This window comes from Microcebus murinus, chromosome 18, assembly GCF_040939455.1.
Source record: "Microcebus murinus isolate Inina chromosome 18, M.murinus_Inina_mat1.0, whole genome shotgun sequence".
Taxonomy (NCBI): domain Eukaryota; kingdom Metazoa; phylum Chordata; class Mammalia; order Primates; family Cheirogaleidae; genus Microcebus; species Microcebus murinus.
This window is the reverse complement of record NC_134121.1, coordinates 13,177,246-13,194,411: the sequence shown is the minus strand read 5'-3', so window position 1 is coordinate 13,194,411 and position 17,166 is coordinate 13,177,246. Positions and strand designations below refer to the sequence as shown.

At 43.2% G+C, this 17,166-nt stretch overlaps 1 protein-coding gene across 3 annotated transcripts; it reads right to left on the bottom strand.

Annotated features, from left to right (window-relative positions):
• Positions 1-8,839: 8,839 nt before the first annotated feature.
• ODF4 (outer dense fiber of sperm tails 4) lies at positions 8,840-16,705 on the bottom strand. Of its 3 annotated transcripts, none has more exons than XM_012775376.3 (4): positions 16,122-16,705; positions 9,863-10,036; positions 9,414-9,548; positions 8,840-9,218 (listed from the first exon to the last, which is right to left on the bottom strand). In XM_012775376.3, the coding sequence occupies exons 1-4, from the start codon at positions 16,606-16,608 to the stop codon at positions 9,052-9,054; spliced, it is 963 nt and encodes a 320-aa protein (XP_012630830.2). In that variant the 5' UTR covers positions 16,609-16,705; the 3' UTR covers positions 8,840-9,051. The 3 variants fall into 3 exon arrangements, with proteins under 3 accessions (XP_012630830.2, XP_012630838.2, XP_012630848.2); XM_012775384.3 differs by having other exon boundaries at positions 9,447-9,548; XM_012775394.3 differs by having other exon boundaries at positions 9,098-9,218; positions 9,428-9,548.
• Positions 16,706-17,166: the final 461 nt, after the last annotated feature.

Here is a 17,166-nt window from a genome sequence, read left to right as displayed (position 1 = left end):
TTTTTCTGTCAAGGGTATTTGTAAAAGTCTTTAGTTACTCAGATTTTACAAATTTATTATTATCTTTTGTGGAATATTACTAGCCTCTTAAATCCCAACGATGTGAGTATTGGATTGTCTTTGTAAAGCAGAACAGCTTCAATTTCAATATCTTTCTCTTTTCCCTTTAATCAAAGTTGTGTCGATCCAGGGTAGTCTCAGTTATGCTGGTAATAAACAACCCTAAAATCTTGCTAGCTTACAACAACCAGGTTAAATTCTCACTCATACTGCTCAGGCTACCATAACAAAAGTCCATAGACTGAGTGGCTTAAATAACAGAATTAAATTTCTCACAGTTCTTGAGGCAAGAAATCCAAGATCACTGTTCCGGCTGATTCAGTTTCTGGGCAGGGCTTCCTTCCTGGCTTGAAGACAGCTGTCATCTAGCTGTGTCCTCGCATGGCCCTTCCTCAGTGCATGTTTGCAGAGAGAGAGTCCTAGCTATCTGGTGTCTCTTTTTACTAGGACACTAAGCCTATTGCGTAGGGCCCCCCGTCTCATGACCTCATTTAACCATAATTACTTTCTTAAAAGCTCCATCTCTAAACACAATCATATTGGAGTTAGGGCTTCAACATATGAATTTGGGAGTGACACGATTCCGTCCATGGCACTACTGATCCATCAAGGATCAGCTGTGGACTCTGCTCCGTGTCTCATTCTAGCACCCAGGGTGACAGATCAGCCACTATCTCAAGTGTTGTTAGTTACTGTGGTAGAGGGAATTCACACTGGCAAGTAAATGTTCTACATCTACTTCCAAATCTCATGCAAAATGTCTCTGTGGCTCAAGCCAACCTGAAACAGTGCAAGGAAGAGACTTCTGGAAAATAGTCCCAGTTTAGCTAAGCCCACACAATACAAATCTACCATGACTGGCTTTTTTCAATCCTATCAAATAGGGAAGGAAGAAATAATACCAATCCTATACAAACGCTTCCGGAAAATAAAAAAGAAACATTTTCCAATTTGTTTTATGAGACCAGTAAACACTGATACCAAAAACTGACAAAATGTTATAGTTTTAATAAATGTGTCTCTCCAAAATTCATATATTGGCACTTAAACCCCAAGGTGATAGTATTCTATTAAGAGTCAGGGCCTTGGGGAAACTATTAACTCCCCCTTGTGAATAAGATTAACACCCTTATAAAAAAGGCTTCAGGTGACAAAGCGAGATGGCTCACGCCTGTAATCCTAACACTCTGGGAGGCTGAGGTGGGAGGATTGTTTGATGCCAGGAGTTCAAGACCAGCTTGAGCAAGAGTGAGATTCCCCCATCTCGACAAAAGAAGAAAGAAAAATTAGCTGGGTGTGGTGGCACATGGCTATAGTACCCAGCTACTCGGGAGGCTGAGGCAGGAGGATTGCTTGAGCCCGGGAGTTTGAGGTTGATGTGAGCTTTAATATGATGACATCACTACACTCTAGCCTGGACAACAGAGCGAGAATTGTCTCACAAAAAAGGCTTTAGAGACATGCTCAGCCCTCCCATCTCTTCTGCCACATGAGGACACAGCAAGAAGACGCTATCTTGGAAACAGAACAAGCCCTACCTGGACTCCGAATCTGCTAGTGACTTGCTCTTGGACTTCCCAGACTCCAGAACTATGAGAAACAAATCCCTGTTCTTTATAAATTACCCAGTCTAAGGTATTTTGTTATAGGTGGCAAATAGACTAAGACATTCACTTTAAATTTTTAAAATCAGAATTTATATAAGTATCTGGTTTGGAAGCTTCTCTTGAAAAATCAGTAGCTCTGGCAAGTGTTCTAGTTAAAAGCCTGGACAATAGCAAGACTAGCCGGGCACGGTGGCACATGCCTGTAGTCCCAGCTACTCAGAAGGCTGAGGCCGGAGGATCCATTGAGCCCAGGAGTTTGAGGTTGTAGTGAGCTATGAGGATGCCACTGCACTCTAGCACAGGCAATAGAGTGAGACTGCCTCAAAAAAAAAAAAAATTCAAAAAAATATTCTAGTTAAGGTTTTTGGTTGCATACAACAGAAATCAACTCTGGTTAATTCAAGCAGAAAAGTAAGGCTATGAAATAATTTATAGAAGGCTGAAGAACAGGCTTGAGGAAGGGAGTAAGAACCAAGTGTGAGGCTGAGTATTCAGAACAACAGTAATAGTCATACCACACGAGAGTTTTCTAAAAGAAGAGCAACCCTGTGCTGGCCCCTAGACCCTGTCACCTCTGCTATAGAACATAGGATGCTTCATCAATGATTTTCATATTTCCTTGATTCTTTGAACCTAATGCGAGGGATACAAAGTTGCAAGGTATCAAGTTTAGTCATATGTGTGGGCTCTAGCTGCCTGAGAGCTGGGCAAGGGCATGTCTTTCCTTCTTGCAGCTTCTTTAGTTGGAAGCAACTCCCCACCTCCCACCTATGTTGAGATTCTCTCTAAGTAGGAAAAGTATGTGCATGCTGAGCAGCCCCAAATGAAAAATGTCCACTACAGCAATAATACATGGAACTAAGTTGCACCTGCCCTTGTTACAGGGGGCAGAGTTTTCCAGAATGCCGCAGTCCTGCTATTCCCTGGCGTATCCCAAAATAAAATGAAATTTCTGTTACCATTTCCAATAATGCTCTTCTGTTATAAAATATGTTTTGTACCCAAGTATCATGGTAATAAAATATGTCCACAAATTCTTTATATTTGAAATTAAAGAGGCTGATTCAAGAAGTTAAGCTTAATTCCCCTTTTCTTGAGTATGGGCTGGACTTAGTGACTCTCTTCTATCAAACAGGCGATGGTGAAAGCGATGGTGTGTGACTTTTAAGATTAGAACATAAAAGACCTTGCAGCTTCCTCCTTGGTCTTTCTCTTAGATTGCTTTGCTCTTGGGAAGCCATGTCATAAGGACACTCAAGCAGTCCTACGGTCAACATGGCTGTAAATTTAGGCCTATAGCAAACAGCTGTATGAGTGAATCATCAAGGATGGAGATCCTCCAGCCCCAGTCAAGCCTTTAGATGAGTGCAGCCCCGGCCAATACTTCAATTGCAACCTCACGAGGAAGGCTGAGCCAGAACCAACCAGCTAAGCTGCTGTCAGATCCCTCCCCTTGATGAGGGATCAAGGCTGCAAGCCATTTTAGACTAATGGAGTGAACCTCAATAAGGTTCACAGGAGACCCACAATGTGTTTAACAGAGTGATGTTGGCAGAGACACTACCAGCTGGGTGTGAACATGATAGAGATGGTACAAAAAGTAAAGAGGCCTTTAGACCCCGAGATTCCACTAGCAGGAAGTAGGCTGAGGAAACTATATAACTGAAACACGGGCTGCCTTTCATGGCAAAGGAAGGATGATTCGGAAGGTAGAAGCAAAAGAAGCAAAAGCCTTGCACGTGGAGTCAGGAGCCATGGAGGATATACAAATAGCTAATAAAAACATGAGATGATTGACATTTTAGGGAAATTCACATCAAAACCACAATGAAATACCATTTCATATCTACTAAGATAGCTAAAATGAAAAAAGGTGGACAGGAGCTGGGGCAGAGGAGGGGGGAAAAAGATGGACAATAATAAGTATTGATGACTATGTAGAAAAATTGGAATCCTCATATGTACTAATGGAAATGTAAAATGGTGTGTTTTCTCTGAAAACCAATTTTGCAGTTCCTCAAGAAGTTAAACATAGAGTTACCATGTGACCCAGCAATTCCACTCCAGGTTATACATCCTAGGGAACTGAAAACATATTTTCATGCATATGAAAACTTGTATATGAATGTTTATAGCAGCATTATTCATAATAGTCAGAAGGTGGAAACAACCCAAATGTCCATCAACTTACAAATGGATAAGCAAAATATGGCATATCCACATTTATTATCAGAATATTATTCAGTCATAAAAAGGAATGAAGTACTGATACATACTACAACTTGATTGAACCTTGAAAACATATGCTAAGTGAAAAAAGTCACACACGAAAGGCCACATGTTTTATGAAATTCCCATTTCTATGAAATTCCCAGAATAGAAAAATCCACAGAGCGGAAAGTAGATTAGTAGTTGCTAGGGGCTAGGGGAAGGGAGGAATCGGGAGTTACTGCTAACAGGTACAGGGTTTCTTTTGGAAGTGATGAAAATATTCTGGAATTGGATAGTGGTAATGGTTCACTAAATATGAATATACTGAATATACTAAAACCACCAAGTTGTGTACTTTAAAATGGCGAATTTTGTGGTATGTAAATTATATCTCAAAAAAAAAAGAGAGAGAGAAAGAGGCATGGATATTCACTCTTGGGAAGAAATAGGACTGAGTCCTAATCAAGGAACTTTCAACATTTTCCCAGCTGGATTTCAGAATTGCTATGGACCAGTGACTCCTGTGTGCCTCTCATTCACCTCCCCCTCCTCACCCCTTTTAAACATAATGGTTCTTCTGTAATGGTTCTTCCACCATTGTATTTTGGGTACGTGAGGGGAAGATAACTTGTGTCTTTAGTTCATGGCTATTCAGATTGAGAGGAGTGATACTTAAGGAGGTGTTGTTTGTTTGTTTGTTTGTTTGTTTGTTTTTGAGGCAAGAGTCTTGCTGTGTTGCCCGGGCTAGAGTGCTGTGGCATCAGCCTAGCTCACAACCTCAAACTCCTGGGCTTGAGCTATCCTCCTGCCTCAGCCTCCCGAGTTGCTGGGACTACAGGGGTGCACCACTACGCCTGGCTAATTTTTTCTATTTTCAGTTGCCTGGCTAATTTCTCTCTCATTTTTAGTAGAGATGAGGTCTCGCTCTTGCTGAGGCTGGTCTTGAATTCTTGACCTCAAGTGATCCTCCCACCTCAGCCTCCCAGAGTGCTAGGACTATAAGTGTGAGCCACCATGCCTGGCCACTTAAGGAGTTAAAGAATCTCATCCATATGAACCTAACTTATGGTGTATTAGTTTGTTCAGGCTTCCATAATAAAATACCACAATGGGGCTTAAACAACAGAAATTTATTTTCTCACAGTTCTGAAGACTAGAAGTCCAAGATCAAGGTGTCCATAGTTTTGCTTTCTTCTGAGTCCTCTCTCCTTGGCTTGCAATGGCCACCACCTTCTTGCTGTGTGTTTGCATGGTCTTTCTTCTGTGTGCACATGTTCCTGGTGTTTCTCTGTGTGTCCTAAACTCCTCTTCTTATAAGGACACCAGTTAGATTGGATTAAGCTCCACTCTAGTGACCTCATTTTAATTTAACCATGTCTTTAAAGACCCTATCTCCAAATACAGTCACATTCTGAGCTACTGGAGGTTAGGACTTCTACATACAAATTTGGTGTGGGAAGCACAATTCAGCCCATAACAAATGGCAAGATTCGGAACTTTGAGCTGATTAATGCTACAATAGGATGAGACTTCAGGCCCTGGGAGAGGAGAGTGTGTTTTGCGCATGGAAAGATTGTAAATAACTTCTGACCAGAGGGCAGACTACAGTGGTTACAAAATATATCCACAAATTCTTGATATTCCTCTCCTGAAGAAGTGAAATTTAATTTCCTTCCCCTTGAGTGTGGAATGGACTTGGTGACTTGCTTTCAACAAATAGAATATGGTGGAAGTAACAATGTATTTTTTCCAAGACTAGGTCATAAAAGTCATTGGAGCTTCCTCCTCATTGCTCTCTCTTAGATAACTCACTCTGGGGGGAATTAGTTGTAAACACTCAAGCAGCCCATGAACAGGCCCATGGGGCAAAGAATGGAGGCTTCCTGCCAACAGTCATGAGTGAACCATATTGAAAGTAAATCTTCCAGACTCAGTCAAGCCTTCAGATGACTTTGGCTCCAGTTAACAATCTTGACTGTAACCTCATGAGACACCCTGAGCAAGACCCATTCAGATCCAGCAATCCCACTAGTGGGTATATAGCCAAAGGAAATGAAATCAGTATACTCAAGAGATATCTTTACCCCCATGTTTATTACAGCATTGTCCACAATAGCCAAGATTTGGATTCAACCTAAATGGCCATCAATGGATGGATAAAGAAAACGCAGTATATAAATATAATAGAGTACTATTCAGCCTTAAAAAGGGAGGAAATCCTGTCATTTGCAACAATATGAATGAACCTGGAGGATGTGCTATTACATAAAAGAAGCCAGGCACAGAAAGACAAATACTGTGCGATCTCACTTATATGGGGAATCTAAAAAAGTTGAACTCATAGAAATAAAGAGTAAAATGGTGGTTGCCAGGGCTGGGGGTTGGGGGAGGGCTGGGGAGATAATGATCAAAGGATACAAAATTTCAGTTAGACAGAAGGATTTCAGTTAGACAGAAGGAGTAAGTTCAAGAGATCTGTTGTTCAACATGGTAACTATAGTTAATAGCAATGTGTTATATTTTGAAAAAACGCTAAGAGAGTAGATTTTAGGTATTCTAACTACAAAAAATAATAAGTCCGTGAGGTAATGCATATGTTAATTACCTCAGTTTAGCCATTTCATAATGTATACATATTTCAAAACATCAGGTTGTACATGGTAAATATATACAATTTTTGTCAATTAAAAATAAAATAGGCCAGGTACGGTGGCTCGCACCTGTAATCCTAGCACTCTGGGAGGCAGAGGAGGGAGGATTGCTTGAAGCCAGGAGTTTGAAACCAACCTAAGCTACAGTGAGACCTTGTCTCTACTAAAAATAGAAAAAATTAGCCAGGTGTGGTGGTGCATGCTTGTAGTCCCAGCTACTTGGTAGGCTGAGGCTTGAACCCAGGAGTTTGAGATTCCTGTGAGCTAGACTGACGCCACAGCACTCTAGCCCAGGTTGCAGAGTGAGACTGTATAAAAAACAAAAAAATTTTTTTTTAAAAAGAACCAGTCATAGGTAAGACTGACCAAGCTAAAAAAAAAAAAAAGAACCAGTCAGCTAAGCTGCTTCCAGATTCCTGACCCTCAGATACTATGTGAGATAATATAATAAATATTTATTATTATTATTATTATTATTATTATTTTGAGACACAGTCTCACTCTGTTGCCCAGGCTAGAGTGAGTGCTGTGGCGTCAATCTAGCTCGCAACAACCTCAAACTCCCTGGCTCAGGCGTCCTCCTGCCTCAACCTCCAGAGCAGCTGGGACTACAGGCATGTGTCGCCATGCCCGGCTAATTTTTTCTATATGTCTTTTTAGTTGGCCAGTTAATTTCTTTCTATTTTTAGTAGAGACAGGGTCTCCCTCTTGCTCAGGCTGGTCTCGAACTCCTGACCTGGAGCAATCCACCTGCCTTGGCCTCCCAGAGTGCTAGGATTACAGGTGTGAGACACCTCGCCCAGCCTATTATTTTAAGCCACCAATTTTGGGATAATTTGTTATGCAGCAATAAACAACTAATACACTAGTGTTTTTCAAAGGGGCAAATTATATATAAACTGGGAGAGTGGCTTCCTTTATATCAGCGGTCATGACATCCCTTTCATGACGTCCCTTTATTTGGTGTCTCTTCCCCCAGGATGACTAATTCATTAAGTTCTCCGATAAATCCTTATTAGCTATGGGGAGGGAGGATCGAAAGGGGGTACAGAGTAGAGACTGTGGAATGTCTGTTCCACCTAATTTTCAAGCCCCTGTATTTGGTTATTTGCTCAGAATCTTCACTTGGAATTTCACAACTGCTCAGGGATGGTAAGAATAAGAATCTCAAAGGGGACCCAGCGGGATGCAGTGGCTCACGCCTGTAATCCCTGCTCTTTGGGAGGCCAAGGTAGGAGGATCACTTGAGCCCATGAGTTCAGGGTTTCAGTGAGCTGTGATCACACTCCAGCCTGGGCAACAGAGCAAGACTCTGACTCTAAAAATAAATGAAGGGGAAAATAAATCATATATATTAAGTTGGACCTTATCGAGTTGCCAACATTTAACTGCTAAAACAGCACATCGTATGGTTCAGCCTAATACATTTAACATATGTGATCCACTCAAAATTTGTCCCTGCACTCCTGTACTAGGTGGTATCACAGTTCCATCTGAAGGGATAGGTGTGACTGAGGTCAGTCAGGGATGCTCTCCCGGGAGGCTGGCCTCTCTGGGCAAGACGCACAAAGCCAGATGGGCGTCACCAGCCCTGCCCAAGCCGACTGCTGCATGTCTTCATGAAACTGGGTTTATAACCCCCACGTGTAATTTGGTTTTTGGTCTTAGGACTTAACCCCTTGGAAATGCAGAGGACTGGGAAATAAAGATAACATAAAATAAATAAAAGAGAAAAAAAGGACTTAACCCTAATGTGTTCCTTTCTTGTCATGCTTTAGTCCTGCTGTCCCAGGGTGGAGGGTGTGGGAGACTCGGTGGAGACCTATAGCAGCCAGGGTGGAGCGGGGTTTCCAGAGCACAGGGCCCTGTGAGTTCTCGGTCATCTGAGCTGGACTCAGAGGGTGGGGTCGCTGCCCAGGACACACATGGGGCTGACCCCTCCCCCCCAGTACAGCCACGGCCCTATTGTGCTCTGACTGGTTAACCTGCCTCTTCCCCTGGGGCCATTTGGCTTTTTAATCCTTCACTATGAATAAGCCAACAAGCTCATGAGTGTTATCTCCCTCCCAATCAGCTTTCCTTCCCCCTACTCACTAAGGAGCAAATGTTGGGACAGAGCTAGCAAAGACAGGCTTAGCTGTCAGGAGGTGTTTGCTGTTGTCCAGGACACTGTGGTAGAGTTCGGGCAGGTTTAGGGACCAAGGGGTGCCAAAAGGCTCCTAGGCAGAAAGAACCCAAAAACAAATTTGTTCTTTTTCCCTTCCTCTCCCTCCTCCCCCAGCTTGCCTCAACAACTCCAGACACAACAAAGAAAAGACAGATCATTTATTCCATGTCACCCAAGCTATAAATAAGGAAGAGGAGTGCCAAGCTGGTCCAAGATCCTCCCTTTCTCATTCCTTGCAGTGATGAGGACCAGCCTATCCAAGGGCTGAGGGGAAGGATGAGGAGAGGAATTCAAATGAAAGCACAGAACCTGTTGCCAGGAGTTCAGAAAAGGTTATGGATGTGCATATTTTTGCTCATGACCCCAGGACTTCCTCCTCCTGGCTGAGAGAGGAGTCCGTGATAGTTTCATCGCTCAGATATCCTTCTATGGAGATGGCTGTGCTGCTGCAGGACACGGCGCCAGAGGAATGGCTCAGAGCCAGACTCCGGAAACTTTTATGGTTGAAGGTGCAAAGGACCGCTGGGAAAGCACAGGTGACAGGAGAGAGGAGAGTTGAGATTGGGAGGGAAAGTGACAAGCAGGGTGAGGCCAAAGGGAAGATAAGACCCTAAACACCTATCCCTGGGGATCGCCAGCCCCTTCCCTCCACGCTTACCCTGCCCTCACCCTCCACCCCTGTCCCTTCTTTCCCTCAGGGCCCTCTGGGCCACTCACCGCAGGTGACATACAGGACAAATACCAACCAACCGATGAAATAGCTCCAGCCCATGGGGATTGACAGGTTCCCCTCCAACTCGAAGATCCAGAGGTTAATGGGGAACAACAAGAGGCTGGAGAAAATGCAGGTGGCTGGGAGACAAGAAGCAGAGAGGTCTTATCTAAGAATCCCACGGGGGGGGGGGCTCTTCCTTATCTGCTGTGATACAGCCACAAACCACAGCTCCCGTCACCACACACAGAGCACCCAGCCCCAGAGGTCCACCGGGGTCTACTCCTCCACCTCCATCCACCTCGCCAGTGACCAGGACATGGTGCAACCCCACTCTCAGTTCTGTTCTCCCACCACCCACAAGGCCCCAACGCCACCCCCAAACAAGAGGGAGGAGTGCCCAGGAAGATGAGGGTTGGGAGAACTAAGGACCTGTTCCAGAGCTAGGGGGCACCTTCGCAGACGCTCAAGATGGTCCCAATCAAGCCAAAGGAGGGCAATTTCTCAATACCGGACAGGTATGGCAGGTGCAACCAGAAGGTGAGGACAAAGCCCAGCACCACGGTCAGGTCGAAGCTTAACTTGGCCACCTTAAAGAGAGGCCGATTTGGCCACAGCTTTAAATTTTCTGCAGAAAATGACAAAACAGGATGCACTGAGGCTTCATAAAAGACAAAATATAATTGAATGAGCAAGTACAAGAAAATGTCCGGGTGCATTAATGACCAAAGAAACACACATGTGAGATAACTATGAAATATTGCTTTCACTTGTTAAATAAGCCAAGATTCTTTTTTGTTTGTTTCAATCTCTTTAACTTGTTTCATGAAGTTCTTTTGATTTATTACCTAAATATATTCTAACATAATTTAAACCTGTCTCTGCCATAGTTATAATTAAAATGCTTCAAATTGCAGTCCAAATATATTCACTTTGTTCAGCATAATACAAACCCCTCTTACTGTGTTTTTTTTTTTTTAAGTGTTCTTTTTTTTTTTTTTTTTTTTTTTTTTGGAGACAGAGTCTCTCTTTGTTGCCCTGGCTAGAGTGAGTGCCATGGCGTCAGCCTAGCTCACAGCAACCTCAATCTCCTGGGCTCAAGCAATCCTGCTGCCTCAGCCTCCCAAGTAGCTGGGACTACAGGCATGCGCCACCATGCCCGGCTAATTTTTTATATATATATATCAGTTGGCCAATTAATTTCTTTCTATTTATAGTAGAGACGGGGTCTCGCTCTTGCTCAGGCTGGTTTTGAACTCCTGACCTTGAGCAATCCGCCCGCCTCGGCCTCCCAAGAGCTAGGATTACAGGAGTGAGCCACCGCGCCTGGCTTGTGTTTTTTTTTTTTTAAGTGTTCTTTTTTTTTTTTAAGGCCAAGATTCTTGATATGTAAGTTTTTTGATAATCTCAACCATATGAAAACAATTATGCCATAGAAAAAATGGGCAGAGGACTTAAACTGTAATTCTCAAAAGAAGAAATACAAATGTCCAATCAACATATGAAGCTCAACAAAAGGAACTGCAAATTAAATGTGATTTTGTAAAAAATCTATCAAATTATAATAGCAAAGATCAAAATAAAATCAACAATACCTAGTAAAGGACAGTAGTTACAGAAAAAAGGTGCTCTCATACACTGCTGGTGGGCAGCATTTCTCGTGAGTGTCTTGGCACAAAATACCAAAAAAAAAAAATCTTAATTGTTAAGGCCCTTTGACCTAGCAATGCTTCTTGGAATTTATGTTAAGGAAATAATCAGAGATCTGCACCAAAATCTACATACAGGGATCTTCCTTGCAGAGATATTAATATGTCCAATAAGCTCCTGGATTTGCAAGAGATTTGTAAAATATAGTATACTCATACATTGGGATATTGTATGTTCACTAAAAATGGTGATATAGCCAGGAGCAGTGGCTCACACCTGTAATCTCAGCACTTTGGGAGGCCAAGGCAAGAAGATTACTTTAGGCCAGGAGTTTGAGACCAGCCTGGACAACATAGTGAGACCCTGTCTATTAAGAAAAATTGATGAGGCCGGGCGAGGTGGCTCACGCCTGTAATCCTAGCACTCTGGGAGGCCGAGGCAGGTGAATTGTTCGAGGTCAGGAGTTCGAAACCAGCCTGAGCAAGAGCGAGACCCCATCTCTACTATAAATAGAAAGAAATTAATTGACCAACCAATATATATAGAAAAAATTAGCTGGGCATGGTGGCACATGCCTCTAGTCCCAGCTACTGGGGAGGCTGATGCAGCAGGATTGCTTGAGCCCAGGAGTTTGAGGTTGCTGTGAGCTAGACTGATGCCACGGCACTCACTCTAGCCTGGGCAACAAAGTGAGACTCTGTCTAAAAAAAAAAAAAATTTGATGATATAATAGATAGTTGTCTTCAAATATACTGTCTCTGGGAGGAAACATAAGAAATTGGGAAGGGGTCAGGCGCAGTGGTTCACTCCTGTAATCCTAGCACTCTGGGAGGCCGAGGCGGGAGGATCACTCAAGGTCAGGAGTTCGAAACCAGCCTGAGCAAGAGCAAGACCCTGTCTCTACTAAAAATAGAAAGAAATTAATTGGACAACTAAAAATATATAGAAAAAATTAGCCGGGCATGGTGGCGCATGCCTGTAGTCCCAGCTACTGGGGAGGCTGAGGCAGGAGGATTGCTTGAGCCCGAGAGTTTGAGGTTGCTGTGAGCTAGGCTGATGCCACAGCACTCTAGCCCAGGCAACAGAGTGAGACTCTGTCTCAAAAATAAAAAAAAGAAAAGAAACTGGGGAGGGAGACTGGAAGCCGGAGGTAAGAGATTCACTTTACTCTATGATCTTTTGTATTCTTTGAATTTTCACTCTGTTCATATACTATTTAATCAAATTAAAAAACATTTTTTTTTGAGACAGTGGTTCACTCTGTTTCCCAGGCTAGAGTGCGGTGGCATGATCATTACAACCTCAAACTCCTGGGCTCAAGCAATTCTCTTGGCTCAGCCTCCCAAGTAGCTAAGACTAGAGGCGTGCATCACCACACCTGGCTAATTTTTTTATTTTTTGTGAAGACAGGACTCTCACTATGTTGCCCAGGCTGGTCACTAACACCTGGCCTCCAATCATCCTCCCACCTCAGCCTCCGAAAGTGCTGGGATCACAGGCGTGAGCCACAGAGTCTGACCTTAAATAAATTTTTAAAATGAGTGATGTTCTAGGATAATTATTCAATGATATGAGTCTTTTATATATAAAAATATATTTTTTTTTCAAAATTACAATCATTCTACATATATTGTTTTGCAAATCCCATTTTTGAGTTGTAAGTAATACTTACAACTAAAGTAATAATACTTACAACTAAAAATGGGATTTGCGGCCGGGCGCAGTGGCTCACGCCTGTAATCCTAGCACTCTAGGAGGCCAAGGCGGACGGATTGCTCAAGGTCAGGAGTTCAAAACCAGCCTGAGCAAGAGCGAGACCTCGTCTCTACTATAAATAAGAAAGAAATTAATTGGCCAACTAATATACATAGAAAAAATTAGCCGGGCATGGTGGTGCATGCCTGTAGTCTCAGCTACTTGGGAGGCTGAGGAAGGAGGATCACTTGAGCCCAGGAGTTTGAGGTTGCTGTGAGCTACGCTGACTCTATGGCACTCACTCTAGCCTGGGCAACAAAGTGAGACTCTGTCTCAAAAAAAAAAAAAAAAAGAATGGGATTTGCAAAACAAAATATGTAGAATGATTGCAATTTTGAAAATATATATGTATTTTTATATATAAAAGACTGAAAGTAAATCCATTACAATGTTCACTGTGATTATAACTGTGTGATGAAATTTTAGGTGATTATGATTTTATTTCTTCAACTTTCCTGCATTTCCCACAATAACTGTGCCACTCTTTTTTTATCAGAAAAAATTATAGGCTGGGCACAGTGGCTCACACCTGTAATCCTAGCACTCTGGGAGGCTGAGACAGAGGATCGTTTGAGCTCAGGAGTTTGAGACCAGCCTGAGCAAGAGTGAGACCCTTCCCCCTCTACTAAAAATAGAAATTAGGCCGGGAGCGGTGGCTGACACCTGTAATCCTAGCTCTCTGGGAGGCTGAGGCGGGTGGATCATTTGTGTTCAGGAGTTCAAAACCAACCTGAGCAAGAGCGAGACCCTGTCTCTACTATAAATAGAAAAAAATTAATTGGACAACTAATATACATAGAAAAAATTAGCTGGGCATGGTGGCACATGCCTGTAGTCCCAGCTACTGGGGAGGCTGAGGCAGAAGGATTGCTTGAGCCCAGGAGTTTGAGGTTGCTGTGAGCTAGGGTGATGCCATGGCACTCACTCTAGCCTGGGCAACAAAGTGAGACTCTGTCTAAAAAAAAAATAAAATAAAAATAGAAATTAGTTTGACCTTCCCTACTACCAAAAAAGAAAGAGGCCGGGTGTGGTGGCTCACGCCTGTAATCCTAGCACTTTGGGAGGCTGAGGCGGGCGGATTGCTCAAGGTCAGGAGTTCGAAACCAGCCTGATCGAGACCCCGTCTCTACCAAAAATAGAAATAAATTAATTGACCAACTAAAAATATATATATACAAAAAAATTAGCCGGGCATGGTGGCACATGCCTGTAGTCCTAGCTACTCGGGAGGCTGCGGCAGGAGGATTGCTGAGCCCCGGAGATTGAGGTTGCTGTGAGCCAGGCTGACGCCATGGCACTCACTCTAGCCTGGGCAACAAAGTGAGACTCTGTCTCAAAAAAAAAGAAAGAAAGAAAGAAAGAAAGAGAAAGAAAGAAAGAAAGAAAGAAAGAAAGAAAGAAAGAAAGAAAGAAAGAAAGAAAGAAAGAAAGAAAGAAAGAAAGAAAGAAATTAGCTGGACAACTAATAATATATAGAAAAAATTAGCTGGGCATGGTGGCGCATGCTTGTAGTCCCAGCTACTTGGGAGACTGAGGCAGGAGGATAGCTTGAGCCCAGGAGTTTGAGGTTGCTGTGATCTAGGCTAACACCACAGCACTCTAGCCCAGGCAACCGAGTTGAGACTCTGTCTCAAGAAAAAAAAAGAAAGAAAGAAAAAGAAAAAAACTTCATGATTAACAAACTTTGTTGCTCCTTTTTTTTCAAATATAAAATTGGAAATAAATTTTCCAAGAATAGGAAAGTAAAATAGTCAAGTAAAAGATGATAAACCTATTAAGTTGAATATTATAGTCACTTATAATAAGCACATTTTATTATATTTTATGAAGATAAAAATTTAAATAAATAAATTAAATAATAAAAATACAGTCATGTGCCACATAGCAATATTTTGGTCAACAACAGACCACATATATGACAGTGATCGCCTAAGATTATAATGGAGCATACATAAAAACCTAACATAGGGCACTTGATACTATAATAGCATCACAGATCAAGTAGGGAAATGACTGATATTCAGTAAGGGGGTTGGGGCATTTGGTTTTCCATATGAAATAATATATACAAATAAAAATATATGTACCACCTAGGTTTGTGTAAGCACACTCTGTGATAGTCATGACAATGAAATCACCTGATGCCTTTCTCAGAATGTATCCTTATCATTAAGTGGTGCATGATATAACTTAAATAATAAAAAAATTGCTTATGAAGCGTGAGTACAACAATGTAAAAACCATTGTTCAATTAAAAATATAAAGCCTGGCTGTCTTTGAGTAGCACCATAGAGCAAAGTGCTTACATGAGTTTTAGAGCCAGATACACCTGAGTTATAATTCTAAACCTACCATTATTCAGTTGATCCATAGCAAATTGCTCCTTTTGTAGGTGAAAAGTAGTCAATATTGGCATTTCATGTGGTTCAACCTAATAGCTTTATGCCCTGAACAAGGTACTTATCTTTTGAGTCCTAGTTTTCTCATCTGTAAAATAAAGATAATTATCCCTATCTCTTAGGGTTGACTGAGGATTAAATTGAACAAACAGAGTCAAGTGTGCAATAAAATGATAACCTGTTTCCCTAAATTTATTATAATAAGGATGTAATACTTTCATAATGGAAAAAAATAATAGCTGTGTGACTTGTTTTCCCCACTTTCATGTTAAGGAGAGTGAAGAAATGGAGATGGGAGTCCAAAGCTCTGGTTTTCCCAGGAGCTGAGGAAGAAGGCCCCATTCTGGAGGGGCGAGGGGACAGCGTAACTTGAGACTAGCAAGAATAAGGAAAGAAGCAGCTGCAAGCATTCAGGCAAGGAAGGAACAAGGAAGCCAGACATGGAGAAAGGAAAAGTTCTTGGAAGCAGAGCTGGCCCAGGAAAGAAGAAAAGGATAGTTTTTGGGAACAGGGCCTGGAGAGAACCTTCCAGGAACTCCTCTCAAAGCTCTGGGTATAGGAGCCTAGAGCAAGGACACCCTCACCTCTATGAGGCTCTTCTCCCGGGTGAGTTCTGTAATTGATTCATGAGCGTTCCCATGTGCTAAGAGTCCATGCCTCTCACAACATTTTTATAAGCATAGACTTGGCTCTGGGTCTTATCAAAAGCAGTGACATTGGGTCAATAGAATTGATTTGGCCAGGCTACAGGAGGAAAAAATGATCCTTAGAGGTCTCAGTGCCAGTGGAGCCATCTTGCAGGCTAAAAAGTGAAGATGACCAAGGGAGAGGAAAAGAACATCCAAGGTGCAGATGGAGAGGCCAAGGCAGGCTGGAGGCCTGGGGTGGGATGGAGGTGGAAGTGCTTACCTTTCTCATTCTCTAAGTTGGGACAGTTCTTGGATCTGCAGAAGTGCAGGAGCCCCATTGACATAATAAGGGCCGAAGTATAGATTCTATTGTTGACATTTATGGGCCAGCGCTGGTAGTAGCGGCTCACAGAGAGTTGCAGCCAATTCTTAGAGAAGATCATGACCAGCAGAAGGATGAAGGCAACCAGGCTGAGTGTGGAGGCCAGCATCTGTGCTATCCAGTGGGTGCTGTGTATAATTCTCCATTGAAAGGGCAACACAGAGGCACGGCGGTAGTCTGTGGGCAGCCGCCTGTTACTGCTGGAGTAAAGGGTGAAGCCCTGCACCCCCTCTTCTTGTTCCAGCTCACTGCCATCCCATTCTGTCTTCCAGTCTTCCCGTTCCTTTCTAGGCCTCTGATGTTGGGCCCTTTCTTCTCCTGACCCAGGGAACTCACTCCTAGAGTCCCCCGTACCCATCTTGGACGCTCCTGTCTTGCATTCCATCTCCCCTTTCCCTTGCCAGGCTCAACTGTCCCTCATCTTTTAAATATTTTCATCAGGTGGAGCTGTTGCCACCATAGTGCCTGGGGGCTGAGAAAGAATGAAGGGAGGCTCCTTTATTAGGCACATGAGCTCCTGGTCCAAGAGAAGGCCCCAACCTAGTCAGCAGAACAGGGCCCCTAACTGCCATGGAATATTCCTGGGGAGCAATGAGATGGGGGAGGGGGGCCATGGCTTCCACTCTAACTCTCTCTCGAAACCCTCCTCCTTGGGTCCCAGCTCAGAATTGTGGATCTGATCCCTCCCTCCAGCTTTTGCCTCCCTTTGCCCAGTAGGGATGGTCTCTGAGAGTCCCTGCTACGATTTGGATACGGTTTGTCCCCACCAAATCTCCTGTTGAAGTTTGATCCCCAGTATGGAGGTGTTGGGAGGTGGAGCCTGGGGGGGTGTTCGGGTCTGGGGGTGGATCCCTCTGGAGCAGATTAAGGCCCTCCATCAGGCATGGGCTCTCACTCTGTTAGCCCCCACAGTGCTGGTTGTTAAAAAGAGCCTAGCATCTCC

What these genes read in the sequence shown, in the direction of transcription:
- ODF4 (XM_012775376.3), bottom strand. Translation starts at nt 16,608, where the DNA reads ATGGAATGCAAGACAGGAGCGTCCAAGATGGGTACGGGGGACTCTAGG. An exon ending in CAACTTAGAGAATGAGAAAG is followed by an intron (nt 10,037 to 16,121) that starts GTAAGCACTTCC and finishes CATTTTCTGCAG; the next exon opens with AAAATTTAAAGCTGTGGCCA. An exon ending in TGTCCTGTATGTCACCTGCG is followed by an intron (nt 9,219 to 9,413) that starts GTGAGTGGCCCA and finishes GTGCTTTCCCAG; the next exon opens with CGGTCCTTTGCACCTTCAAC.